Source organism: Eumetopias jubatus, unplaced genomic scaffold (assembly GCF_037043125.1).
Source record: "Eumetopias jubatus isolate StellerSeaLion01/CBP00866 unplaced genomic scaffold, mEumJub1_p1.0 scaffold_17, whole genome shotgun sequence".
NCBI classification, from domain to species: Eukaryota; Metazoa; Chordata; class Mammalia; order Carnivora; family Otariidae; genus Eumetopias; species Eumetopias jubatus.
The window spans coordinates 85337383-85363332 of NW_028274823.1; the positions used below are offsets into that span (position 1 = coordinate 85337383).

Consider the following 25950-nt stretch of genomic DNA (forward strand, 5'->3'; position numbering starts at 1 on the left):
ATTAGAAGTTTGATGGACTAGGTGTTAAGCACTTGATTTTTTTTCTTCTTCTTTACAAAAGAAAATTATGTTTCTTCTCATTTTCAAAGAGAGATCTTTAAGATGCTTTCCCTGTGGTGACTGTTTTGGGTAGAAATATCTCTTAACAAATACTATGCAATTATGTTATCAGCAAAACAGCTTGTCACACTGCAAGTAAACACAACAATGACAGAAAATCTGTATGCTTGGGAAAGACCTACATTTGTGGAGAAAGGGAATTATACTCCATTCTTCCCTTCAAAGCCAACAAAGATGATATTTTATGGGCCCCAATATTAGGTAACAGTTTTGAAGTTCTTCTTTGTGATAATCTCCCCCTGAGTGACCAGAAGTAAGAAAATAAGTGTCAGCCTTCATTTGGGGAAATGTTCTGCAAATTTTTTTTATGTTTTCATCACCTTGAAAAAAAGAAAGTGGCATTGAGAATGTCTAGAATTGCGGCACCTGGGTGGCTAGTTTAAGTGAACAACTCTTGGTTTGAGCTCAGGTCATGAGTCTCAAGGTTGTGAGATCAAGTCCTGAGGTGGGCTCCACACTCCTCAGTACAGAGTCGGCTTGAGATTCTTTACCCCTCCCTCTCCCTTCCCATGTGCTCTTGCCCCCGTGCACACTTGTGTGCTCTCTCTCTCACATACATACATACATACATACATACATACATACATAAATAAATAAATAAATCTTAAAAAAAGAGAAAAAATATCTAGAATGGAATGCTGGTTGATTAAGTTTTATCTTAAATGCATAATAAATCAGAAATAATTTAGTACAGGTACAGGAAGTCCTGTACATCAGTACAGGACTGATGAAACTCCTTGATTTCTGTAAATAATATAAAGCAACTGAGACAGCAAAAATTAGATCAACACCCTCCTATTTCTGAAGAAGGAATGAGTCCATCGATGAGCAAATCCTTTCTACACGCCAATGTGCTGGCCTTAAGGGACACCCATATTTAAAATAAAGGGGTGATCAGGGAACATGCAATGCAGTTTAAGAAACTTCAGTCCCAGATAGAGAATGAGACTTATTTAGAGCACATCTTGCTTGATTAGATGATATTTTTGGACCCAATCCAACTCTAATGACTTCTATAAAAAAAAAATCGAAACTAATCAGTCTGCTCTGAATCTACAGCAGCAAAGTCAGAGTCTGTGATGATTTAGAACTCTCCTTTATGAACCACACCCATCCTGAGAGACAAGGCCATCCCATCTGAGTATCCATCTGTGGGTCTGGGAAGAATGTGCAGAAGGTCATTAGTAGCAAGTCTTTTCTTCCTTTATTGTCCAAAACAGCCAATAAATGGCCATTTTTCTATTTTAATTTTTTTTTTTTTTTGTGGTCAATTCCACCAAACCGTAGGGGTAGGCAAGTGTAGACCAGGGTAATCTGGCTTAAGCTTTTCACCTGGTCCTGAAGCATTCCACATATTGTTAGTTCACTCAGGGCAGGCTCATCTTAACCTTTTTCATTTCTTTACCTGTTGAGATATTTCCATAGCCAAAACATTATCAGGTCCCTAAAGTGCTTCTGTAAACAGATTTCTAAATTTCTAAATGTTACACCACAATAGTGTGGCAAAATCATATTTTAAAATATGAATTAAAGCCCTCCAGGCCATCGATGATTGATCCTTCTCCAACCTACTAGAACATCAGTGTATTGGAAAAGAGACACACAAACTGAGATTCAGGTGACCCAAGGAAAGATTCTAATAGATCAAATTTCTATTCCCAAAGAGGAGTTAATGCTGAATAAAATTTTAACTCCCTGAAATACATAATTTCTTAGGCTAGAGAGACACACAATGGGAGAAGTAGGTAAAAAGCCATTGTGGATGCTTGAGAAAGAAGGAAGTCAGACCCTTGTAAAAGTCTCCACACAGCTTTCACGCATCTGAGAATGGAAGGGTTGTGTGTGTCCCAAGGTAGCTGAGGGGAGACAGCAGGACCCCAGGGAAGAAACATCACATGTGCACTGGCAGATAAGCTAGGTCAAGTATAAAGAAGAGACAGTGAAATAATTTCTGTGTCCCTCTCTGATTGCAGGATGACCTATAAAACAACAACAAAACAAAACAAAAAACTAAAACCCAGACCCAAAGATCTTATAGTCACAAACATTAGACCAATTACCTACGTGATAAATAAAGCCATGCTAATTATATGTTGGTGCAGTCTTTAACAATCTTCTGTGTATTCATACCAGCATGTTATTGTCTAAGAAAACTAGTAGGATGTATTAGGTATTTATCAGTTAAACAATCAAACAAAAATTCAAAAAAGTGATTATTTCCTATTCCAACAATTCCATATTGCAGTAACCTACAAAAATGAACACAATAAAAAAAAAAACAAAAAACAAACAAAAAAACCAGTGAACAAAGAAACATTGCCTCTGACCTTGTGTACCTTACAAGCTTGCATACTTCGAGCCCTCTCTTGGCAGCAACTTTTAAGAACTGCAGTCATCCCTATTACCTATCTGCCTTTCATTCTAAGCAAAAATCCATCTGCAGAAAAGCATTTGTAATGCCTTCCCCATGGGAAGAGGGTTCCTTTGGGAAGGAGCAGAGGAATCTGAGAGTTTAGGACACAGCTCAGGTGACCTTTCCATACACTAACGTGTGAGAACTGATAAATCTCTCCTCCTGTCTTCTTTTAAAGGCATACCTTAAAAATCACTCCAATCCCAAAAGGTTGAAGATACCATGCTTCTTGAGGCAATCATTTGGCATTACAAGGAATGAGATAAGAAATCTGGCACAGCCAACAAAGCCCTCAGGGTCACAGACCTTGAATGTGGCTGAGCCAGAACCTGACCCCGATTCCATCCAATTCCAAAGCTTATTTCATTCCAGAATCTCAGCTTACAATCTAAATAGCTCTGGGGCCTTAGAACTCTTACTTTTCCATAACCCTATCTTTTTAAAATTTTTAAATTGAAGGGTTTGGACAAAGTTATTATCCCTGGTGCTGTGAAATTTGGACTGAAGTCTGGAGAAATTGGGACTAGATTAAAATTCCAGAGCTACGAGAACATTCGGGCAGCCACCGTGGTTAAATTCTTACTTAGTGTTTCGTTCAAACGTATCTTTCGTACTTCAACGATAAGGTTATTTCTCAAGTCTTACACATTCCAGACTCTAGGTTCTGAATCTGGTACTACTGTGTTATTATGAATCATTGCCCCTGGATGTTTAGTCTAGTACAGACTCAGAAGAGAGTACGGAGTGGGCCACCAGGAGTCATCTGTGCCCCTTACCTTTACTACCACTGTGACCGTAGCAATGCCTGGGGGCATCGTTCCATAAATATCGAAGGCCTCCACGAGAAACGTGATGCTTGCTTCCTGCTCCGGAAATGACTCATAGTCCAAGCTCCTTAAAAGGGAAAGTTCTCCTGTAAATGGATGTAGTGCAAAAAAGTGCTTTACTTCTGGGCTTCGGATCCGATAAGACACATTTGATCCAAGGTCAACATCTTTGGCCTGTAACAAGTGAAGCAGAAGGATGGTCATATCAGCGTTGTTACAAACCAGAGGAGTGCAAGGCTGATGGAGGTCATGGGTCAGTACCCAGGACAGCATGAACTTAATGACTTCAGGGCAGGTTTCCAAGACAAGCATTTTTGTTAAGTAATTTACAAAAGACAGGAAGGAGAGAAAGAGAAACAGAGACAGAGAGACAGAGAACCATGACATTTTGTCTTTTTTTTTTAAATTTTATTTCTATATTTATTTTCCCTGAGAAATCACTTACTAAAAGAATCAAACTACAGTAAAGAAAATTGTCATAAATTATTGTGTATTATTTCCTGCTAATTGCATAACACTGAAAAATTAGGCTTTAAATAAAAATAAAGTTTTACTGAGTGTTTTTCATAAACATGGTAGATTATTAAAGGAGTATAAGGAAATTTAAGTAATAATTTCTCCTTACAGGGATCCTATGATACCTTTCTAGAGGTCAGTCTACTATACTCCCTTCATTTAATTAATCTTTACTGAGTAGTTATTATGCACGAGAAGCACAAGATGAACCAAGACACAAATCCTGCCCTCCAGGTTAATGTCTCAAAAAAACAAACAAAAAGACACAAATACCACAAGAGAAAGAAAATAGGGACATGGCGGCTGAGAGGTGTTCAGAATCGGGGGTGGCATGTTCTCGCTGCAGATCTTACAGGATGAGGAGGACAGACTGGCCAAAGCAGCTCTGGTGGAGGACATGGAACGGGGTGGGGGTGGGCGGATGGGGAGAGGAGCTGGGTTAGGATGTGCACCCAGGAACCCATGCAGCTGCTACGTGAACTTTTGTCTTGGCTCCCTGCAGTCAGTTACCGACATCGCAACCAGAAGAGATGGGGAAAACACAGATTTTATGACATCATTTTCCTATCTAAAATCCTTCTTGTTTTCCATTCCATTTTGGGTTCACCCCACTCTCCTGAACGTGGTGAGAAGGATCCATACAATTTCTAGCTCTGTAGCTCTTCCCTGTCTCCTCTCCTCCAGGATTTTGAGCAGGTTCATTCCAATGCCTTGAATAACATTTCTTCCTCTTTGCTAGAATAACTCTTCCTTGCTTCTCAGTTCACAATGTAGAAAGCAACAATCTAAATCTCAAGACCAGATTTCTAAACTCTCAAGACTAGGTTAAGAGTTCCATCTGTCATCTCTGAGGCCCCTTGCTCTTAGGACCTCTGTTGCAATTATGGATTTACTTGTCTGTAAATCCTGAGAACTGAGAACCCCAGGGAGGCAGGAAATCTGTCTGGTCCATGTTGGAATCCCCAAAGTCTAGCAGAGGAGTTGGCAAATGATAAACACTGGAAATATGCGTGTTGAATAAATAGTTGAATAAATGAATAGATGAACAGAAGAATAAATGGAGAAATATGGACCTTTCCCTGGTTGGCACCAGCCTTTTTTAGATTTATTAAAGTGTTTTACCTAAATATTTTTTGAGTTGAATTATGAAAAAAATACAAGTTCTTGAAATCCATGCTAACAGAGTTCGAGTTGTGGATGGCAGGTCAAAGAAGGACTAGAACCTTTTTTTTTCCCAAAAAAATTATACTTCATAGACATCTGTGTCAGAATTGAAAGGGGTGGTTAATTAGAATGCAGATTTCTGAGCCAACCTAACCTACTGAATCAGAATGTACAGAGTTTCTGGTAGTATTGTAGCCAAGGACTGAAAAAGGGCGTGGATGTGGGGACACTGTTTAAAAGGAGAGTCAGATCTCTGGAAGGAGGCCAGTTCATTGAAAGTGAAAAAATAATGGGTTCAGCAATATCCTTTTTCTGTAAAACATAGGGAAAATCTCTACCTGTGTATGTGCATATGCATATATATACATATATATGTACACACACACACAAACATAAGTATATAAGCACATACCTGGAAATGCACATTTACATATACGTAAATATGGAAGTGTTTCCTTGAATATATACATATGTAGTTATATATGCACACACCCACATAACGCATATTTACATATAGATAAATATGGGAATATTTATTTGAATACATGCAAACATAGGTATATGTGCACATACCTGCCTACATACATATTTACTTATATGTAAATATGAAAATATTTTATTTCATATTGTGTGAGCACAAAGATAAATGTCATAGAATACACTTACAAACTTAACACTGAGTACTCTAGAGGTACAAAGTGGGGGATTATTACATTTTTCTTTATAGACGTTTTGTCAGTTTTTACAATAAATATATAGCATTGATTTTGTAAATTTAAAAAAATTATCAAGATGTGTTATTTGATTTCTTGGAAAGTTACCTTTTCTCCTCTTAACTGTTGGTATGCCCTAAAGTAGGGTTGTTACATAAAACACGGTATGCAATATTGGAACGATACTTCTATTAAATCTTTACTCCTTGTTTATCTGAAATTAGAATTTAACTGGGTGTGTTGTCTTTTTGTTTGCTAAATCTGTAACCTTATGGCAGATCTTCTAATGTGGGATCCAGGAATGATCTGCTTCCCCCACTCACCTCTATCTGGAGGAAGGTGGTCCCAGCCGGCAGGTTCTCCTCCACAACCACAGTGTACGTTGAATTGGTGAACACAGGACTGTTATCGTCTATATCCAAAACTTTGATGGCCAGTGTGAGCATTGAGTGACGGGGATGCACCGCTCCATCCGTGGCCACAACAACAAGCTCGTAGTAGTCCCTGACCTCTCTGTTAAGCTTCACGGCTGTGTAAATGCTCCCATTGGATGTGATGCGGAAGAGATTATTGAAGTTGCCCAAACTGTAGTGCACTTGGCCATTTATTCCAGCATCAGGGTCTGCTGCCTGAATAGAAATGAAAAACAGAGGAATTCACACAGTATATTTTGTCATGCTTTTTGCACATTACATTTTGCTATGGTGCTCTGTTAGAAGGGGATAGTTGACAAATCACGGCATATTTTTAACGTAGAATTCTTTTTTCTCTAGGGAGAAAATGAAAAAAGATAATGACAATGTAATGCAAAAGTCTAGAACTTGAAAATAAATGCACTGTAGTTGAATTATTCTTCATTCAGAATGACCATGACATACATTGATAATATCATTAACAATAACAATATTATGACAGAAAAGTCACATTATAAAAATACTGGATTTTTCCTGTACTATCATTTCTTTAATGATTTGGAATTCTAAATCAGGAAAACACATTTAGTTTTTAATTAATTTAACATAATGTACTAGATGACAACTTAAGACGCTATAGTATTTTTTGTGCAAGCACTTTGTATATTCATTTTCCTATGTATTTTTTCAAGCACTACATAGTTCATTTAATCCTCAGCATGTTCTTTTTTTTTAAAAGATTTTATTTTTATTTATTTGAGAGAGAGCAAGAGAGGGAGAGAGAGAGTGCACAAGCAAGGGAGGGGCAGAGAGAGAGGGAGAAGCAGTCTCTCCACTGAGTAGGGAGCCCGATATGGGACTCGATCCCAGGACCCCAGCATCATGATCTGAGCCAAAGGCAGATGCTTAACCAACTGAGCCACCCAGGCACCCAATTCTCACCATGTTCTTATGAATAAATGTAACTGTTCCCATTTTGCAAATGAGAGAACAATGTCTTATGGAATTTAAAGCTTTTGCTTAGAGTTACATAAAAAAATAAATATACAGTGCCCCAGTTCTTGGTATATATAAAACTGCTTAATAAATATTTGTGGAATTAATGGATGTTGAAATAAATAAATGCATGAAACTGAGATTTAAAACTAAATCCTCTCCCAAATAAAAATGAGAGTCAAAGTATTGTAACTGGGAAGCACCTGCAAAGGGCTCTTCTTTAATATTAGAATACGATCTCCAAATGATAATTGAGAATTATTGATATTATAATAACTTATTAACTAAAAATTTTAAGTCACATAAAAATCACTTTGCATCAAATAAAATGTATACATTTTGAGTGAATATTCTTCCAAAAGAGTCTTATGAGAATTAATCTTATCCAAACTCAATTGTGATATAAATGATGACTCTATCAACTATTGTGCATTTTGTGTTCAATAATGTTACTGTTTTTCAAAGAAACTGGAGTAAATATTAGAAGCCATGAAATGTTATATAATTCTGCCCTAAATTGTTGCTAAGGAAAGGAAGGAAGACACTTGACTGCATTATTAGATATGGACACAATAAAATCACTTAATATCCACAAAGCCTGGACTGCAATAGGATGGATTTAATAGTACGAATGCAGATGTATATCCAATTTTACAAACTCTGGCAAAGCATATTGGGGGCACTGCTGAATGCTTATGTCTTGTTTGAAACGGTAATGTCCAAGATGTGAGAGTCATGTTTGCAACCGTGCTCCTTCTCTATGTCATAAGGCCAGATGTTCCAGTGGGATTTGCCTCTTTGACTCATCAAAACACAGATGCTTGAGGTTTAAACCTGAGGAGAGATGGAGAAGGCATTGCAGGAATACCCAAAGAGGAAGAAACACTGTGAACGAGTTGATGAGTTTCCATAGACGTACGTGCTTTACCTTTACATTGCGCCTAGAATTTTCCATACAAATTACTGACACATTCGTCAAGCTTGTCAGTTAGAGGAAAAAACAAATGACAACACTAACTCCCTCAGGGAAAAAAAAAGAAAAACCCTTATTTTTTGTCTGAAATCATTGCATAAGTAAATAGAAAAATGTACTCCAGTAATATAATATAAATAGGTCTTATTTTTTAACAGCAAAGTTTGTGGAATTTTCAGTGACTTTTTCTGTCTGTGGGAATCCTTACAATCAATCACAAAATCAAATCATTTCCATAACCAGTAATTTAAATGATTCTTGTTCAAATTATATTTTTATTCACCCATATAATGGAAGGTGTAATATATAATGATTCAATTTGACTAATGTGGCTATGTGTGTATGCATACATGTGTGTGTATGTATGTGTGGGGGGTGTTGTGTAGGTATTATTTTATACACCTCTAGCTGTTTAGCCAATATCTCCCCAAGAATGCCTCATACATATCTCTGTTAGTTTTCTATTCCTGCCATAACAAATGACCACAAATTTAGCAGTTTACAAAATACAAGTTTATTATTTTATAGTTCTATAAAAGTTCAACTTGGGTCTCGCCAGGCTACAGTCAAGATAGAGGCAGGGCTGTGCTTCTTTCTGGAGGCTGTAGGGGAAGCTCCTTTATTGGAGTTCCTTGCTTATTGGAGTTGTTGACAGAATTCAATTGCTTGAGTTGTAGGATTGAGATCCCCGCCTCCTTTTTGGTTGTCATATGAGGACCATTCCCAGCTTCTGGCCACCCACAGTCCTTGGCTCATAGCCATCTCCTCCATATTTAGAGCCAGCAACAGTGGGTCAAGTCACTCTCACACTTTTGACCCTCTCCTCTTTCTTCTTCCATCTCATCCCTCTGACCCATTCTCTTCCAGTTTTAAGGGCTTATATGATTGCATTGTGCCCCACTTGGACAATCTAGAATAATCTTCCCTGGGGTGAGCTCCTTAACCTTAATCACATCTACAAAGCTCCTTTTGCTATGTAAGGTAACATATTCACATGTGGGGCATATTTGGGCGCCATTATTCTGTCTCATAGAATCAGAAGCTTAACATGCCCATGAATGGACTCTTGATTAATCCTGTGTCCAAATCTTGCTTACCTTCAACCTTCTCCTTTCAGTAAATGGTCCTTCTACCAACATAATAGGTTATACAAGAAGTAAAGTATATATTTCTGAGCTCTTCCTCTTTTATCTTCTCAATTATTCATTCATCCAATAATTTGAGAAAAGCTTATTTAATACTATGTATGAGGCTCAGCTCCAGGCTGTGAGATACATAGTATATTAAGTTCCAAGGCCCAAGACCTAATGTCATTTACAGAATAATCCCTATCTATCCATAATATGTTCCTTCCCCCCGTATATAATATCTCACTCCTAACCACCTTGGTCTGAGCCACACCAAACACAGCTTAGATCACTAAATTACTTGCTAATTCTTTTCTTTCAGTTATATCCCTTCAGAAAGACCTTTTTTTAAAATTATTATTATGTTATGTTAATCACCATACATTACATCATTAGTTTTTGATGTAGTGTTCCATGATTCATTATTTGCATATAACACCCAGACCTTTTATAAAAGAGAAAATAATGACGTCAGTCCTCTGTGTAACCTCCTTCAGTGATTTCCATTGCCTTGGGCAATAGTCAAACCTTTAACATAGTCAAGAGGTTCCACAGGAAATGCTGCTTTCACTGTGTTCTTTCTAACCTCCAAACTTCTCCCAAACCCTCTGCCCACAGGGCTCCTGCTATCACTCACCAGTCTCCCACTCATCTTCCAAGTGTCAGGTTAAACACCATTTCCTTAAAGCAGTCTTCTCTGATTCCTGAAATGGAGATTAGACTCTCCTGTTATACAATTGCCAAAAGCTCCATACACCTGTCACTTCTGCCACTTTTGATAATTTCTAATTATGTATTTATCAGTAAGCTTATTTGTTTATGAGCTGGTCTCCTTTTGTACAATAAGGTAGGCCATACGAGTATGGTCTGGACTTTTCTGTTTTCACTGAATGCTCAATGCCTAGTATAGTGCCTGGTGCATAGAAGGCATGCAATAAATACTTAAATTAATAAGTGAATTATATATATTAAGATATATAAATGAATGTATTAGTACTGCTATGTAGTAGCTGTTAGAATTCTTAAATTTCTTTTATTCATTGTATATCTATTGTTTGGTTTTACTTTGGCTCTTACTTTATTATCCTCTGTGATTTTGGTTAGGAATCTGAAAATAAAAACTGCGGAATTATTGGAATTGTGTCTAATACTTTGATCACCTTGGTGAAACTATTGATTCTATGCTGAAAAATACCATTTTTAGAAGAACATAGCGACATTTTATCACAACCTAAACAAGCACATCACAAGAAGTAAATATCTTTATACTTTTAGCATTTTGTAGAATGACAAGGAGGGATTATGCACGTTAAGGTGGCAAATGACTGTTCTATAAAAAGAGATTGCTATATTGTACTAGTGCTCATTGGTCTAAGTGTTCCCAGCATACTATTTTTTGATGTCGTTAACTTTTTGTATGTCACTTTTTCTCTCTAGGTCTCAGATATCTCAACCATAAAATAAAATATGTGGAGTAGGGGCGCCTGGGTGTCTCAGTCGTTAAGCGTCTGCCTTCGGCTCAGGTCATGATCCCAGAATCCTGGGATCGAGCCCCGCATCGGGCTCCCTGCTCAGTGGGAAGCCTGCTTCTCCCTCTCCCACTCCTCCTGCTTGTGTTCCCTCTCTCGCTGTCTCTCTCTGTCAAATAAATAAATAAATAAAATCTTTAAAAAAAATATGTGGAGTAGAGAGCAGTTTTGAATCTCTTTTCCTACCATTACACATGTCAGAGATGAAATTCACAAACATGGCACAGATCATCAATTACTACATGAATAAGATACACTAGAGCTACAGAAGGATTTTCTATAGTTGCAATGCCATTTTTTCTGTTCCATTGAATAAAATATATGCAAGTTTAAGTAAACAGACAATACTATAGATTTAACCTAATAATATTGGAACAATGCAAATGTAGTACCTACATTGGTAACCAGTGACTTGCACGACGCTTCACATTTGATTTTAACAACCCATTCTTGCAAAGTGCTGGTCTAGAGGACCATGAGGACATTTGCTCTGACAAGAGACTGAGAGATAAGAACAAACTTCCATTTCAGAATGAACCACCTGTGTTCCCCAAACTGCCGCATTAAGCATATTTTCCCTTGGGAACTTCCCAGTGCACATTAGCTCAGAGAAGTGCTTTATTAAAAGGTCTTCTTTATTTAGGATTGTTGATTGGGCACTTCTTCCCCCATGTTTCATCTTGCTAAGAGGAAAGACATTTTAGCAAGACAACTGCTGTGTCTATTCCGTCTCCCTCTTGGGAGCGCTGAATTTGGTAGGAAGATTTGGGTAAATGTCTTCTCTAAGATCTGTTTGTAAAGACATCTGGTGGTTTGCTTGTGGAGCTGTATAAGCTCTTCCACTATGGATGCCAAAAATTCCAGCCTCACCCGTAGAAGAGCTGTGTGGGTGAGTTTAGCTGTGGGCTGCAGCATTACCCAACCGCTCGGCCCTCCCCCTAAGCTTCTTACCCGCCAAAATCAGTGGCACCCATCTGCCACAGGCAAGGAACCTGGGCAAGCTCCAGGATGTTCATTATCATTATCTTCAAATCCCCCAGGTGTTTATAGCACAGTTTCCAAAGGGATTTCATCACAGACCCTTTTCCACTGCTGTTTGTTTAGCAGAATAGTTACAAATATCTTGAGGAACATACAGTTTGTTAAATCCTGCTATAGTTCACTGAGCAATGCCAAGAATAAGGCTTCCTTTTAATAATCTGCCCATGATATTGTTCATACAGTATTTCCAATTTGTACTCTTTGTTCTGCAGGACACACTGAAAATGACTATTGTAATGGTGCATACTCTCAGCTCTGTTGGGATTCTTAAAATGGTCTACAGTGAAATAGTAAACAGGAGAGAAAACATGAACAAAAAGAAAATATATGCTTTCAGCAGGACAGTGAGAGGATTTTTTCAAATGGATGAAATTGATAGATAAGGCAGTGGGGAGAGGAAGAAATACCGGGTTTTAGCCACAGCTTTGATAAAGTAACTCTGGGGGTGAGTTTTCCTTATGCTACATTTCATGGAAGGTTAGTTAATGTCCCTTAGGATGCGAGTATGTTCTTTCAGGGACAAAAGTGAGAGGAGGTAAAGAGAGAAGGGGAAAGTCTGGGTTCAAAGAAACAAATTTGGGAAACTGAGATTAAAGAAAATTTAAAATGTTTTATTACTTCATAATTCCTGAAGTGTCATTACTATTTTAGTGAATGAGATGAAGTACTCAAGGCGGGGGACGTTATGCACCAGATTTAGAAATCCCGAGCAGTAGAAAGGTGGCCTCCTTTCAACATGTTGAGCAAACTATAGAAAGAAGCCAAGACTCCTATGCCTGGTCTCTTCCCACCCGCATTTTCGGCACTCCCTTACTATCTGCTCTCCTGTACAAGCTCTCCGCTCAGGTCAAATCAATTCTCTACATTTCCCTAGGACTCAGCATATACTTTATGACATTTTCTTCAAGGCTTGCCACAACGATTCCTTTTTCACCTCTGAAATTCCCATCATCCATCCATTCCTCCAATCCTGGCCCCACCTCTGCCTCTTCTAGGGTAAGTTCCAGCATTTGGAGATCATGTCATAAATCAGAATTCTATACTTGACAAATGCCTCTTTGTATCAAGTTAGTTTACACCCTTTTCCCACAACCATGAGTCCTTTTGGAAGGAACCTGTCTCATTATTCTCTGTGTATTGGATTTTTCAAAAATACAGCAATCTCTATCTTATAATGGGATGATCTGTGGAAAGAAAATATCCAAATTCATATTCAACAAGTGGACTGTATAAAATAAATATTAGAGGGTTCATCTGCATAATGGAGCTTCATAGCTCGTCAACTGAAGTATAGAATGTGTATAATAAGTTCAATATCGTAATAAGTGTGCCCCTCAGCCCTCCGCCCCCCACACATTTTGACCCAATTCACCACAACTTAGTTTACTGAATGCCTAGCTTCCATGAAAGGATGTACTTTTGATGCTCATGAAACAAAAGACTGTAATATTCTGTAGGAAAATCCTCTAAAATGTTAAGGTAACTGAGACTCCCATCTAATAGAGACAGAGGAAATAGAATGTTTGCAAAATGCTATTTCCTTCCTTTTCCATCTCCTAACTAATTCAAGAGCATAAATAAGGTCATGTACGTTAAGTGACATGGGCTGGCTAAGTGAGGTAGTTCCATTTCTTTACTATTAAAGATGAGTATGTAGTTGTTGGACAAGATAACCAAACATGAAACCCCTTATTATCAGCAATACTGTCAGGAAGTTTGCACTGATGCTTAATATCTAGCCAAGGAGCTCAGTGTGTGATGCTATAATGAAACCATTTATCTTCCCAGAAATCAATTAAAAGTTAATTAAAATTGTTAATAAGAAAAATCACACATTTCTTCTTTTCTTGTACTACATCAAAGCGATAAACAGTAATAGCTGCAACTTTATAATCATCTATCCATGGTTAACACATTTTGTAATATACACCTTACCATGGGGCCTGATTTGCGGTTACTTTGTGAATGCCTATTGTTTGAGAAATTGGCTGATAGTCTGAGGTCGAGTAAAGACCTCATTGGACAAAACTTTGAATATCTGATAGAAAAACTTCTGGAAAATCTTTAATCATTAAAATCAAAGTTAGAGTATAGTAACCAAAACTTCCTTAAGAAAGAAATCAGATGATATATAAGGGCATTTACTGAAACAGAATTTATTGAATATTTGTTAAGCACCATTTTATAGCATACCACTTGAAATGGGAGCTGGGAAATGGATTTCTTATACGTTATATTCATCTTTGCTTTTCCTCATTATCCTTTTAGAGTGGCCTACTAGGTATCCGGTCACATCAACAGAAGTAGAAGCCTATTGCGGGAGTACTTACACTGGGGGCTACCAACTCCATGGAGACCTAAAAGCGTGCCTCTTAACATGGTCAGAAAATACTGGGACAAAGCCTCAAAGGACAGTCTGAGATCTACAACCTCTTCCATTGAGAAGTCTCTGGGGAGACTACTTGTGCGTACCTTCAGTGATTAATCTTGATTTGAAGTATGTTTTATAATCCTACCCATTCAGATGAATGTTTAGATATGAAATAATTTCTGTTTATTCTCACAAAAAATCAAGTACCTATGAAGAGCTTTGAGGACAGAAAGAAAACACAGCTCTTAGAAAGGTGTGAACTCCCAGGTAACAGCTAATTAGCCCGGTGTGAAGCCTGGAGGGAGCCTCGTTCTACTTTTTGCTTGTCCTTTCCAGCAATGTGAGAGGCTGTGTGCTTCTTTCTCACCTACAGGTGGGAAACACAGAAGTTGCTGGGCAGGGAGGTCAGAAGGAACGGTGGGCCAAGGCATCCTTAATGATATTCCTAATGGAAATACATTTTTGTAAATTGTCTAACAACTTCAAAAAGACATAAAATCGTTGTCTTTATTTCTTTCAAGAAGCTGAGCGATATCAAGGGCTGTGATTTTCAGGGTAAAAAGAGAGAAAAGGGAGTGAGTCAAGATGCTGGCGAATTTTTCCTCTTTCCACACAGATGCTTTATATTCATTACTGAGCCATGACGAAGAGACCAACTGCCTAGCAGGTAGCAAGGGTACGTGAGCCCAAATCACCAAAAACATAACCAGAGTGAATATCTTTTTAATCAAATATTGGAACTCTCAAATACTTAATGCCCCAAATTCTAGAAAACCCATGTGTAAACTTGTGATTTCTTACAGACTTCAGCTCTGGGTTAGAAGCCAAACCTTTCCCAGACCCGCTCCGTGGCCTTGGGTGAGTCAGTCACTCTTGGCTTCCATCCTTCATCTGTGAAATGATGATGATGACGACCATTCATCTCACCGCCTCTCATGAGAATGGAACATACTTGCAGCATGCTTGGGACATACTAAGCAATTAAAAATAATACATTGATTGTTACATGTTTTTCAATATCTACTTAGAAACCATATTTAAAAAAAAAAGCTCCATTCTGTCCTAAACTTTTTTAGACTTATTTATTTATTATAGAGAGAAAGAGAGCACGTATAGGCGGGGAGGGGCAGAGGGAGAGGGAGAGAGAATCTCAAGTGGACTCCAGACAGTGCAGAGCCCCACAGGCTCTATTTCATGACCCCGAGAACATACCTGAGCTGAAACCGAGTGGGATGCTTAACTGACTGCACCACCCAGGTTCCCTTGTCCTAAAGTTCTTAAAGAATATTTTTGGGTAAGACAAATCAGCCTATTTTTATTTGGCTTATTTGTACATTTCATTTTCCTAGGGATCATTTTCAATTTGCTATAGTGAGTCTATTAGGTTCTATTAACATTGTTGTTCTCAACATTTTTTCTGAGAATTTGTTGTCTGTAGTAAGTAAAGAATTCAGATGTGAAATATCATCAAGCCCGTCCACACAGTGTTTTAGTGCAATAAATACAAATATAAGGGAAACTTACATGATCAGATGATAAATAGCAGAAAGGAGAGAACACTTTAGTTATGATAAACAAAAATGATGAACATATAAGGGCTTTCATGAATTAATTAAGGTGGCATTGTCACATGACAGAGGAATTTCTATGAAAAAGTATATGTGATGATTTTATGGATACTGCCACACTGAGAAGTAAGTGTTTGCTATCTTTGGCCTGAGAAAGATCGGTTGCATTTTTGAAAAATCAGAAATACATTCCAAGGGAATAATAGAAAAGATGATAACTTTCAGGTGCATTTTAAAGTAATTTCACCATGGATTGGGAAGCAAATATGTATGTCAACGGGTGAGTGATCATAACTTGATCATAAGTTGTGAGGCTTTAAAATCGTTATAGTGAGAGTTGAACGGGGCATGAGAGTTATTTCACACTAAACATTTTCTTACTTGTTGTTACTGCAGGCATCCTTCCAAATCTGGAAAGATAAATTCTACCCAGAGAAATCAGTAAATAGTATCCCCCAAATAAAAGATTTGACAGTGGCCCACATTTTCTTCCAAACCTATGTCTTTTTTAGTATTTTTAAATCCCTCCCACTCTACCATGGAGGGAACCTCAATTAAACTGTCTTGAAGGGCTCTGGGACGCCTTCCCTGGGCCCCCAAGTCGTAAGAGCTGCCCTTCCACTGAGACTCCCAGCCATTCTGTCCTTATTTAGCTCTAATGACAATGATGCAGGTATGTGCTTATCTCCTACACTGTACTTGATGCAACCTGAGAACACAAGAGATGATTGCTCGTAGCGGACTTTCGAATGCTTATTCTTCCTAAGTGGTCAGTGAATATTTGCTGAATAAGTGTTGAATTGAGGACTTCCTTTTCTTAAGCAGTATGTGCCTTCCCTGAAAGTTTTGTTGAATCTACCAAGAGTCAAAGCAATAACTACTAGTTACAGGATAAATCATATTTTCTCAGGACACTCAAGGGTCTCATTCTAACCCTTCTGGATTTACCTCCAGCAAGTCATCCTTTGATACCAACTCTATGTTTTAGTCAAGATAGTTTATTTATTGTATCAGTCAGCTTTCACACAATTCTGACACTCAGTGGTCTGCCACCATGGATGCTTATTTCTCATGTATGCGGCATTGGTCTCGGATTCCCTGCAGCTCTACTCTGACTGATTGTCTCCACTCCAGGAAGGAGGAAAAGAAAAAAGAGTTGAGATAACCGAGCCACATCTCCCTATGCTTCTGGATGGAATTGGGACATAGCACTTACACTCTCTTTGTTGGTCAAGACAAACCTTGTATGACCAAAGTTGATGCCACGCTGGGGATGCACATGCTCTCAGAGTGTGGGACAGCATAAACTGGGAAACAATAGTACGGTTGGTTCACCACTCTCTTTGTCCTTGAAACACACCAGGCTCTCCCACCTTCCCTGAGAGTTTGCTGTTTCTAAATCCTATCTAATTCTTCAAAACATGTCTCCAGGGTCACTCATCCTCTTTTTGGGAAGATTTTCCATCCAGCCTTCTGACCCTTCTTGCACTTAGCACAAACCTACCTACCTACCTTCCTTCCTTCTTTCCTTCTCTCTCTTTCTCTGTTTCTTTCTTTCTTTCTTTCTTTCTTTCTTTCTTTCTTTCTTTCTTTCTTTCTTTCTTTCTCTCTTTCTTTCTATTTATTTGAGAGAGAGAGCAAGAGAGAGCACACATGGGGTGGGGAGGCAGGGGGAGAGGGAGAGAGAGATTCTCAAGCAGAGTCCGTGCTAAATGTGGAGCTCAACTGCGGCCCCACCCATGACCCCAAGACCACGAGCTGAGCCAAAACCAAGAGTTGGCTGCTTAACTGACTGGGCCACCCAGGTGCCCCTAGCACAAGCCACTTTCTGTTGTTATTTGTGTCTGTTGTGAGGTCGAATACCAAGCATCCAAGTCATCGCTCACCTACCCATTGCCTAATGGGAGGCACCATTAGGGAAAAGATTCTGGGAAGGGAAGGTGTGACCAGTGGGAATATGGGGTGTGGACGGAAATGAGGAAGAGAAGCAACAAACAAAAAAACAGACACGAAGCCAATGGAAATAAACTATCTTTCTAGAGTTGGGTGATATTTAATGCAAATGAACTGAGTGTCAAATTCAGCCTGCCAGTTAAAGCAGTTACAACCTAGCCTACAGCTCTCTTAATAATAGAATATAAATTAACTCCAAGTGATTAAAAAGTAAGCATTAGGAAGAAACATGTAGCCCTGTACTAAAAATTTTAAATATTTATTTGTCACAGAATGGTAAACACTCAGAGATTAGGACTTGGACGCTTCAGGAAAAGAGTTTTCATCAGGTTCATTTTCAAATCCACAAAATAATGTTTCATGTTCATTAATGTCTTTATACAGTTCCATAGCAAGTTGCAGGGGCCAAGGGCAGGTTGCTCCAAGATGGACCACTTGGGCATACTGATTATTTTAAAGAGCAGTTACTTCAGAAACAACTGGAAGGACACTCAGACGCTCCTCTGTTCCCATGAAAGCAGGGAACAAATCTCCCGTATGAAAAATACTCTCATACTAAGAAGTAAGAGACATCCTTATCACCAGCAGGAGGGACTTTAGAGCCCAGAAAACTGTAAAAACAAACCTTGCTACATGTTTTACAACTCTACCACCTCAGCATACATTCTGCTCGGGATTCCCTACTAATCAAAGCTCTCTGTTCTCTTTATCCTACCCACTCTTCACCAATGTAGTCCCTTTGTCTAAAAAGCACAAAAACTACCTGCCTTGCTCATTTCTTTCGGTCTCAGTCTCATTATTGGGCCACTGTGCACATGTAATAAAACTTTGCTTTTTTTCCTCCTGTTAACATGTCTCCTGTAAATTTAATTCTTAGTCCAGCTGGAAGATCCGGAAGGGTAGAGGAAGAATTTTTCCTTCTCTACAGGCTGTCTTTCACGTTTCTCAAATATTCCCTATAGTTCTGCAAGGGGACAGGAAAACCTGGGGATTTTCATATCTTCCCCTCTTTCTTCTGTACTTCGGGTCTACTGTGTATTATACCATTTTGTGCAATGGTGGAACATTATATATGGGAATTGGATTTTGTTTTCTCACTCTCTACCTTTTATTCATCGAACAACTCAGTCTCAGCTTTTCCCTGTGGACAAACATATTCCAGGCCCTACAGAGAGGCTCACTTCACCAAACTAACCATGCTGTCTCACACCTGCTTTATTCTGGCACCAAATCCTCCCTCTACTTCCCAACTGGACCGCTCTCAGCCCTCGCTCCACCTCACTCCCAAGCACCTGCCCACATGGACAGCCTCATCCCATGCTCCTGAAGCTCCCCATGCACCCCTTCACCATGGGCCTAAATGCTCCTCCTCCAAATTTTACTACCAGAGACACACTGTATATCTCCTTATGTACATAGGTTTACTGTCTGTGATACATAACAAGACTTTTTTTCTTTTTTTTTGCCTCACAAGAACTGATTTTTTCCATTTTGGAGGTGACATTGAGAATGCATGCTCCAGTCAACACAAAGGCCTCTGTAAACTCCTAAAATAGCATAAATACACATCTTAATATAAGTTTTGTTCCTTCAGTGCTAATTACAACAGCCCCTTTCTAAAACATTTTCCTAAACTGTTACCTAAAGTAAATCTTTTGGGGCATCTCTGGAGTTGTGGTCAACAGATACCACTTCATAAAGAAGGAAACAAGACAAAAATACCACCACTGTGGATTGCATTTTATATGATAATCTGCTTGGCTCAGGCATTTCTGTTTTTGTTTGTGTTTGCCCTGTCTGTCCAATTCTGACCCTAAGTGCTGTTTTCCTTTCTTTTTTGAAAAGTATTTTAAATTGTTTCCTCTATGCTTATTGAGGATATAATATTTTCTTCTCAGATGTCTTTATGATCCTCTCCATGAATCCTAAGTCTTAATTTTGTTTTGACCTGGCATTCTTTTGTATTAAATGTAAAGGTGCCCCAGGGTTTCCCCCAAGAGCCAAGAACAATCCATTCCCTAAATACTTCCTTTCCGGGCGCCTGGGTGGCTGAGTTGGTTAAGCGACTGCCTTCGGCTCAGGTCATGATCCTGGAGTCCCGGGATCGAGTCCCGCATCGGGCTCCCTGCTCGGCAGGGAGTCTGCTTCTCCCTCTGACCCTCTTCTCTCTCATTCTCTCTCTCTCATAAATAAATAAAATCTTTAAAAATAAATAAATAAATAAATACTTCCTTTCCGTCTGTCACAGAACTGTGTGTTATAGTTTGTTCTTCCACAAATGATTTGCCTCTATCAGGGCTGGAAGGGAATCATAACTGGAAACTGGAAAAAAAAAAGTGACAGTGACTTTGGATTTTCTGTGAAATTCTCCGTAATTATATTTTCTGGAGAATATTCAAGTATTAGATTATCAGATGCACATCTAAGGCAAATGAAATAAAAATGTCTTTGGCCAATATGATATCCATCTAATGAGAGACAAATATCTCCTAATTCCCAAGCATTCTGAATAATGTCTTTTACTAGATAAAGGCACACATTATTTCCCAAACAGCAACCGTAAAATGAAAAGGCCTTTCTCCATTTTATATATTGTCACAGTCTTATTCTATTCACCTAGCCTGAGAATATCACTGGGGGACAGCCCAATATAGGTTCTGATCCCATGGTTTTATGTTACCATTCATCATTTTTTGGGCTAGGCCCCAAATTTGGCAATTTTTAGTTATGCTCCATTCCCCGAATGTGGGATGTCACCAAATTGGTAGGTTTAGAAATAGACGTTTTCTATTCATTCCTCTGCCAACGTTTCTCTGCTCATGCTTTCTCTCTTTCTCTTTTCCCTCCCTCTCTCTCTCTGAAATAAATAAAATCTTTTTTAAAAGAACAGTTTAATAGCAACCGGTCCAGCAGAAGGTTTTCCTGAGAATAATGAGATTTATTCTATGAAATTATGGTGATGGCTAACAACGGTCTTGTCACTATAATTAAGTGATATAAAAGAATTGGCGTCTGGCATAAAAAATAGATAAAAATTGGAAGTTGAAATAAAGTATATTACTCTGAGAAGCCGAAACTCTATAATTTGTCTGCCAAGAATCTTTGCAGATAATAAAGAAGAAAGTTATTGACTCATTTCAAACTTAAAGTCTGAAGAATCTAAATGGAGCCGGAAGGCACCAACCAACATGACAAGTTTGAACCACTTTGATTTGGTATGCCCAGAGGAAGCATTACTCTTGCTACTTTTATGAAGACTGATCACTTTTGAGAGGAATCTGTCTGTGTGGACTTGGATGAGTATGATGCTGAGGACTCATAAAAACATTAGAGAAGACCATAGGCTCAAAGGAGCTTCTCATAAAAATGTTCTGATAGAGGGGAAAAGACAAGTGAAAAAGAGAGTGTATTTGCTATGTAACCACATGGTGAATTATGATACCCACAGGGAATATTTCCAGTTCAGGCTTCAGAATCCCAATAAACTAATCCTTCAGAGATGTCATAAATAGTGAGAAAACAAGCCAAAGAAATATTGCCTGTTTTTATTTATTTATTTTGTAGTCTGAATCCAGTTTAAAAAAAAGAAAAAAAAAGAGCCTCCCATCTTTGATTCTTATATGACTTGAGGAAAAACACTTACATATAAGGGTCTTTGTTGACAAATTGTGTCTCCTGTGATGCGATGAGAGGTAAATTAGTTGCAGATGGTTTACTGGGGTTACCTTTAGGATCAATGAATGTGGAAAGCAGAGGAAGAAAGCCGGACTGGATTGAGAGAGAAACTCAACTACTATGCAGGGCCAACAACAGTGCTGGCCAATTCTGGAGGAGTATGGAGTTAGCACTGCGTGTTGGAGTTCTTCTGAATGGCCAAATGGCCAGTCTTCACATTCGGCCATCAGTCAGGATGCGGGCTGCACTGAGAAGGGTGTGACCTTGGGCAAGGTGGCTCTTTGCAGCTGAGTAATCTGTGAAGCTGCTGACCGCTGAACGATGTCTCCCTACATCACTCCCAGAAGCTAGAACATTCCATCCTTCCTTGAAGGGGCATCTGGGGGGTGCATCTCAGTCTCCAGAATGAGATTGTATCTGTATGGCCTTTTTATTAGATTAGAGACTCCTTGTTTAACAGAACAAAATGAATCACACACATGCACATACGCACACACGCATACCTAGAATCATGACAGTATCACTCATTCATTGTTTTCAAATGATATAATCATCTAGAGAGCTACAGGATGGCCTCACAGTTACAAAAGTCTGTGGTTTGATTGCTCTGACCTAAGCTAATTATGGTCTACTCCTATCCCCATGCCTAGAGATGTGACTCGTATTTTCTTTTTGAATCTAATTTTCATGTAACAGCGAAAGTCCTAGGTATGGTGAACTCTACATCTTTTCTATATTTTAGTTCTTACCAACACCCAGTAGACAGTTATTATTGATCACATTTTAAAACTAAGAATATTACAGAAAAGCTAAGAAACGTGTTCAGGTTCCTACAGGTAGCAAATAAGAGAATTTGAATTTGAATTTGGGACATTAATATGCCATCTGTTTGTGATCTTTCTTAAGGGGAGGGGACTGCTCTATTCGGTGTAGCATTAAAAGTTATCCTGGCATAATGATGGACTGGAACCAAGAGATAAGCATTAAGATGACCTGGAAAGAATTTAGAATTCACTCTGAAAACTTTACTTATTTTAATTTTGGAAATTAGGAGCCATATCACAGAAATCCTCCCCTTGGAAATTATTATTCTACAGCATCTCAGAACTTACATGTATTCAGTTAGAAACATAGAAACCTCGGTTGCAGAAAACTCACATTCCTCCTTACCCTGCGGCCAGCTCATTTGAGTTGATAACAGAACGAAAAAATACTTTAGCGAAGTCAATGGAGGTCGTACCCTGAAATCCTGAGACATACAGAATGCAGTGTACCCAGAGCTATAAAATTTCATTGATTCTTTTGAGACATGGAGGTAATCATTTCAAAATAAATCTACAAATCTTCCAGCATCTGTGCCTGTGTTTCTCCACTCTCCTTCTGTGGAAACATCAGGGCAGACACTCTTCTCTGACATTCCCAGGGGCCATGCTCTTGGGGACAGGCTGTGCCTCTTTCCAGAATCTTCCACATCCCTCTTTCCTGAATCTAGCTGCATCAGCCTTCAAACCTGATGAAGAGTTTATCATTACAAAAGAAATAAAGAATTAAAAAAGTAACTAGTTCCTACAATGCCTCATCTTGCTGCAACCCCTTCACATGCCAGACTTTTGGTGGAAGAGAAAAGGTCAACATACATTATCTGCACTGCTATGCATGCTTTCATGAGTTATTTACCGAGTTACTTATTGTCATGCCAAACTTTCTTTCTTTTTCTTTTTTCTGTTTTAGTGTTTGCATTTTCTTGTATTTGGAGTGGTCTTCACAGTAATCTACTGATCCTTCCGTTCAGAGCATACACAACCCCCCCCTCCTCGACTGATCCTTCCGTTCAGAGCATACACAACTCCCCCCCTCCCCGCCACACAGGGGCCCTCAATATATATAGGCCTCCTCGCCAGCTAGAGGAGGGCCCCAGTTTTACACATTCAGAGTCCTATCTTCCCCCCTGTGCTCACGACTAAACTTTTACTTTTGTATCTAATGGTGTGTTTATGTAGGCAATGTCTGATACTCCGGGGTCTGGGAGGTCCATGTGAGCAAAGACCCTTTTGTTTGTCCAAGCACTGTGATCCACACGTAACAGACACTTCGGATACCTGAATTCAAGGAATGGATACGTGAAAGATACAAAGAATCATAGCTGTCCAGCTAAAGTAGAATATATATTGAAGCAATCTATATTAAGCAGAAAAACATATTGATAAAATACTGCCATTTCCTCCTTTATAATATGAGACTCTCTTCAATAGGAGGTAGAGCAAAATATTACTTAGCCTACAATCAGAAACACCTGTACAAACACTTATAAATGTTGTCTTTGTGTTGGGTGAGGAACAGTACTCTGACCATTATGTTCTTGCCCTCCCTGGATTTTTATTTTAGCATAGTGCAGTTAAAAGAATACCAAACTTTTGGCCTGGAAAGTCCAAAAATTGTTATATTACCCTTTGTTCTTAATATCAGAGCTGTAACTTTTTCAAAAAATATTTTATTTATTTATTTGACAGAGAGAGAGACACAGTGAGAGCAGGAACACAAGCAGGGGGAGTGGGAGAGGGAGAAGCAGGCTTCCCGCGGAGCAGGGAGCCCTAAGCGGGACTCGATCCCAGGACGCTGAGATCATGACCTGAGCCGAAGGCAGACGCTTGACGACTGAGCCACCCAGGCGCCCCCAGAGCTGTAACTTTAATCGTTCATTTTAACAATATGTATTAAATACATAGTATTTGCCAGATACTATGCTTGGGGCTAAATATACAGAAACATAAGATATGTCCCCTACTAGTAGTTACTTAATTGCTCTTACAGATGTCACAATTACTTACTTAAAAATAAAATTAAAATCTAAAGTATTATGACAAATCTTTGTTATATTGTTACTAAATGTGTTCTGTGAATAAAGTTGGATGTTGAAGGCAGGTATTAATGAAGTGCTGCATGCCAATTAGACATAATTATGTAGATGTGCGAATATGTACATAGTAATTTAGATACTTGTTCAGTGCCTTCTAATATAAAAGCTGCTTTTATGTTCATTATCTCTCTTAATCATCACATCAAAACTGTAAGAAAGTTATTGTGATCAACTTCATTTTACAAAAACTGATGTTACAAGAACTTAAATAAATTGACCAATTTGTAGAGCGTAGTAAGTAGCAGAACTAAAACTCTAACCCAGATGTTCCCACTACAAAACTTGTGCCCTTCCTACTCCATACCAGTTTCCCTCCCCATCACTCTCTTGCTCTCTCTGTTCATGAGAGTAGCCTGCTAAGCTCTATGACAATTAATATACGAGGGAATGTATGATACCATATTATACATGCCTTACATCCCACTGTTCATGCCAATCTGCTCATACTGCCTAAAAGTAACTTCATTGAAAACGATAGAGGCATGAAAAAAAAAAAAAACAATTGTAAACTTTGCTTAATTATTAAGATAATAAACACTAGTCTCAGATATAAAGTGGAATTAATCTTAATCTGTGTCAAAAGGAAAACAATTACATCTAAAATAACCCAAGGTAATCTTATTCCGTGAGTTGATTTTACGTGAGTAGATACTTTATAAAAGCATGGCCCATCAGGATGTACTACAAGGTTCAGAGAGATAATGGAAAAACATGACCCTCAGACTAACAGTCCCATTTCAAATCTGGATTTTGAATTCTACATAAAATTGTCAGTGATCCGCATATGGCGTGCACCTCTATCCAGTTACAATGGCAGGTTTCATGCAAGCTGAGTGTGTCAATATCTGAAGATTTGGATGCAATTATTTGCTCTAAAACTTCAGCAATATCCTGTTGTTGCAGATCACTTTTAACCAGACCTTTTGGGATTTCACACAAATCAAAACAGGCAAGAAATCTATGGAAAGAAGCCTTGAGGTAGAGGTACACACTTTATACTAAGCATTGTTTGAAAATAGAAAGCCTGTGCTGGACTAGATGGAGAGGAGGGGAAGTAAACAATGAAGAGACAGAGGCATGGGAAACCCTTTTTACCTTGCAAGAAAGCACATTATAAACAACGGACATTTTCTCAGTGGAGCGTTTTCTAAAATATGTTTTTGTGTAGAGGCAGAACTAATGTTATTTTTATCAAATAAAACCAAATGAACAAAAATGCATTTAAACCTATATTTATATAATCATTTAAATGCTGAGAGTGGAATTAAATGAGTTTCTACGTCCTGCGTTCCCATAGCACTCCATACACACTGGTCTCTGTACTTTTCACTCTGCGCTGCATATAATGATTTGCACTCGAACTCTGCTATCTGATGTAACTTCTAAAAAGGTGGAGAACGTACTTTGTTCACATTTATGTGGTAGCCTCCAACTTAGTTTTCAACCCAGTAAATACTAATTTAATTGTTTTGAATAGTGTTACTTTTTCCCATTTCTATATCAGAAAGAATATATCATGCATAAAAATACAAAATAATTATGTATGGATTTGAGTCCATCATTCATGCTTTCATTCATTCATTCGTTTATCCCACATATTTATGGTCAAATTTGTGCAGGACAGCATTTTAGTG

At 38.5% G+C, this 25950-nt stretch overlaps 1 protein-coding gene across 17 annotated transcripts in view; it reads right to left on the reverse strand.

Moving 5' to 3' along the window:
- Positions 1–25950, reverse strand: part of PCDH15 (protocadherin related 15) — a 781344-nt gene that overhangs the window by 201284 nt on the left and 554110 nt on the right. For all 17 annotated transcript variants that reach the window (XM_088020022.1, XM_088020021.1, XM_088020020.1 and 14 more), the window contains 2 exons: positions 6077–6378; positions 3310–3534 (listed from right to left, as the gene is read on the reverse strand). In XM_088020022.1, coding sequence (XP_087876148.1) covers positions 3310–3534; positions 6077–6378 — 527 coding nt within the window. The remainder of the gene's footprint in view (positions 1–3309; positions 3535–6076; positions 6379–25950) is intronic.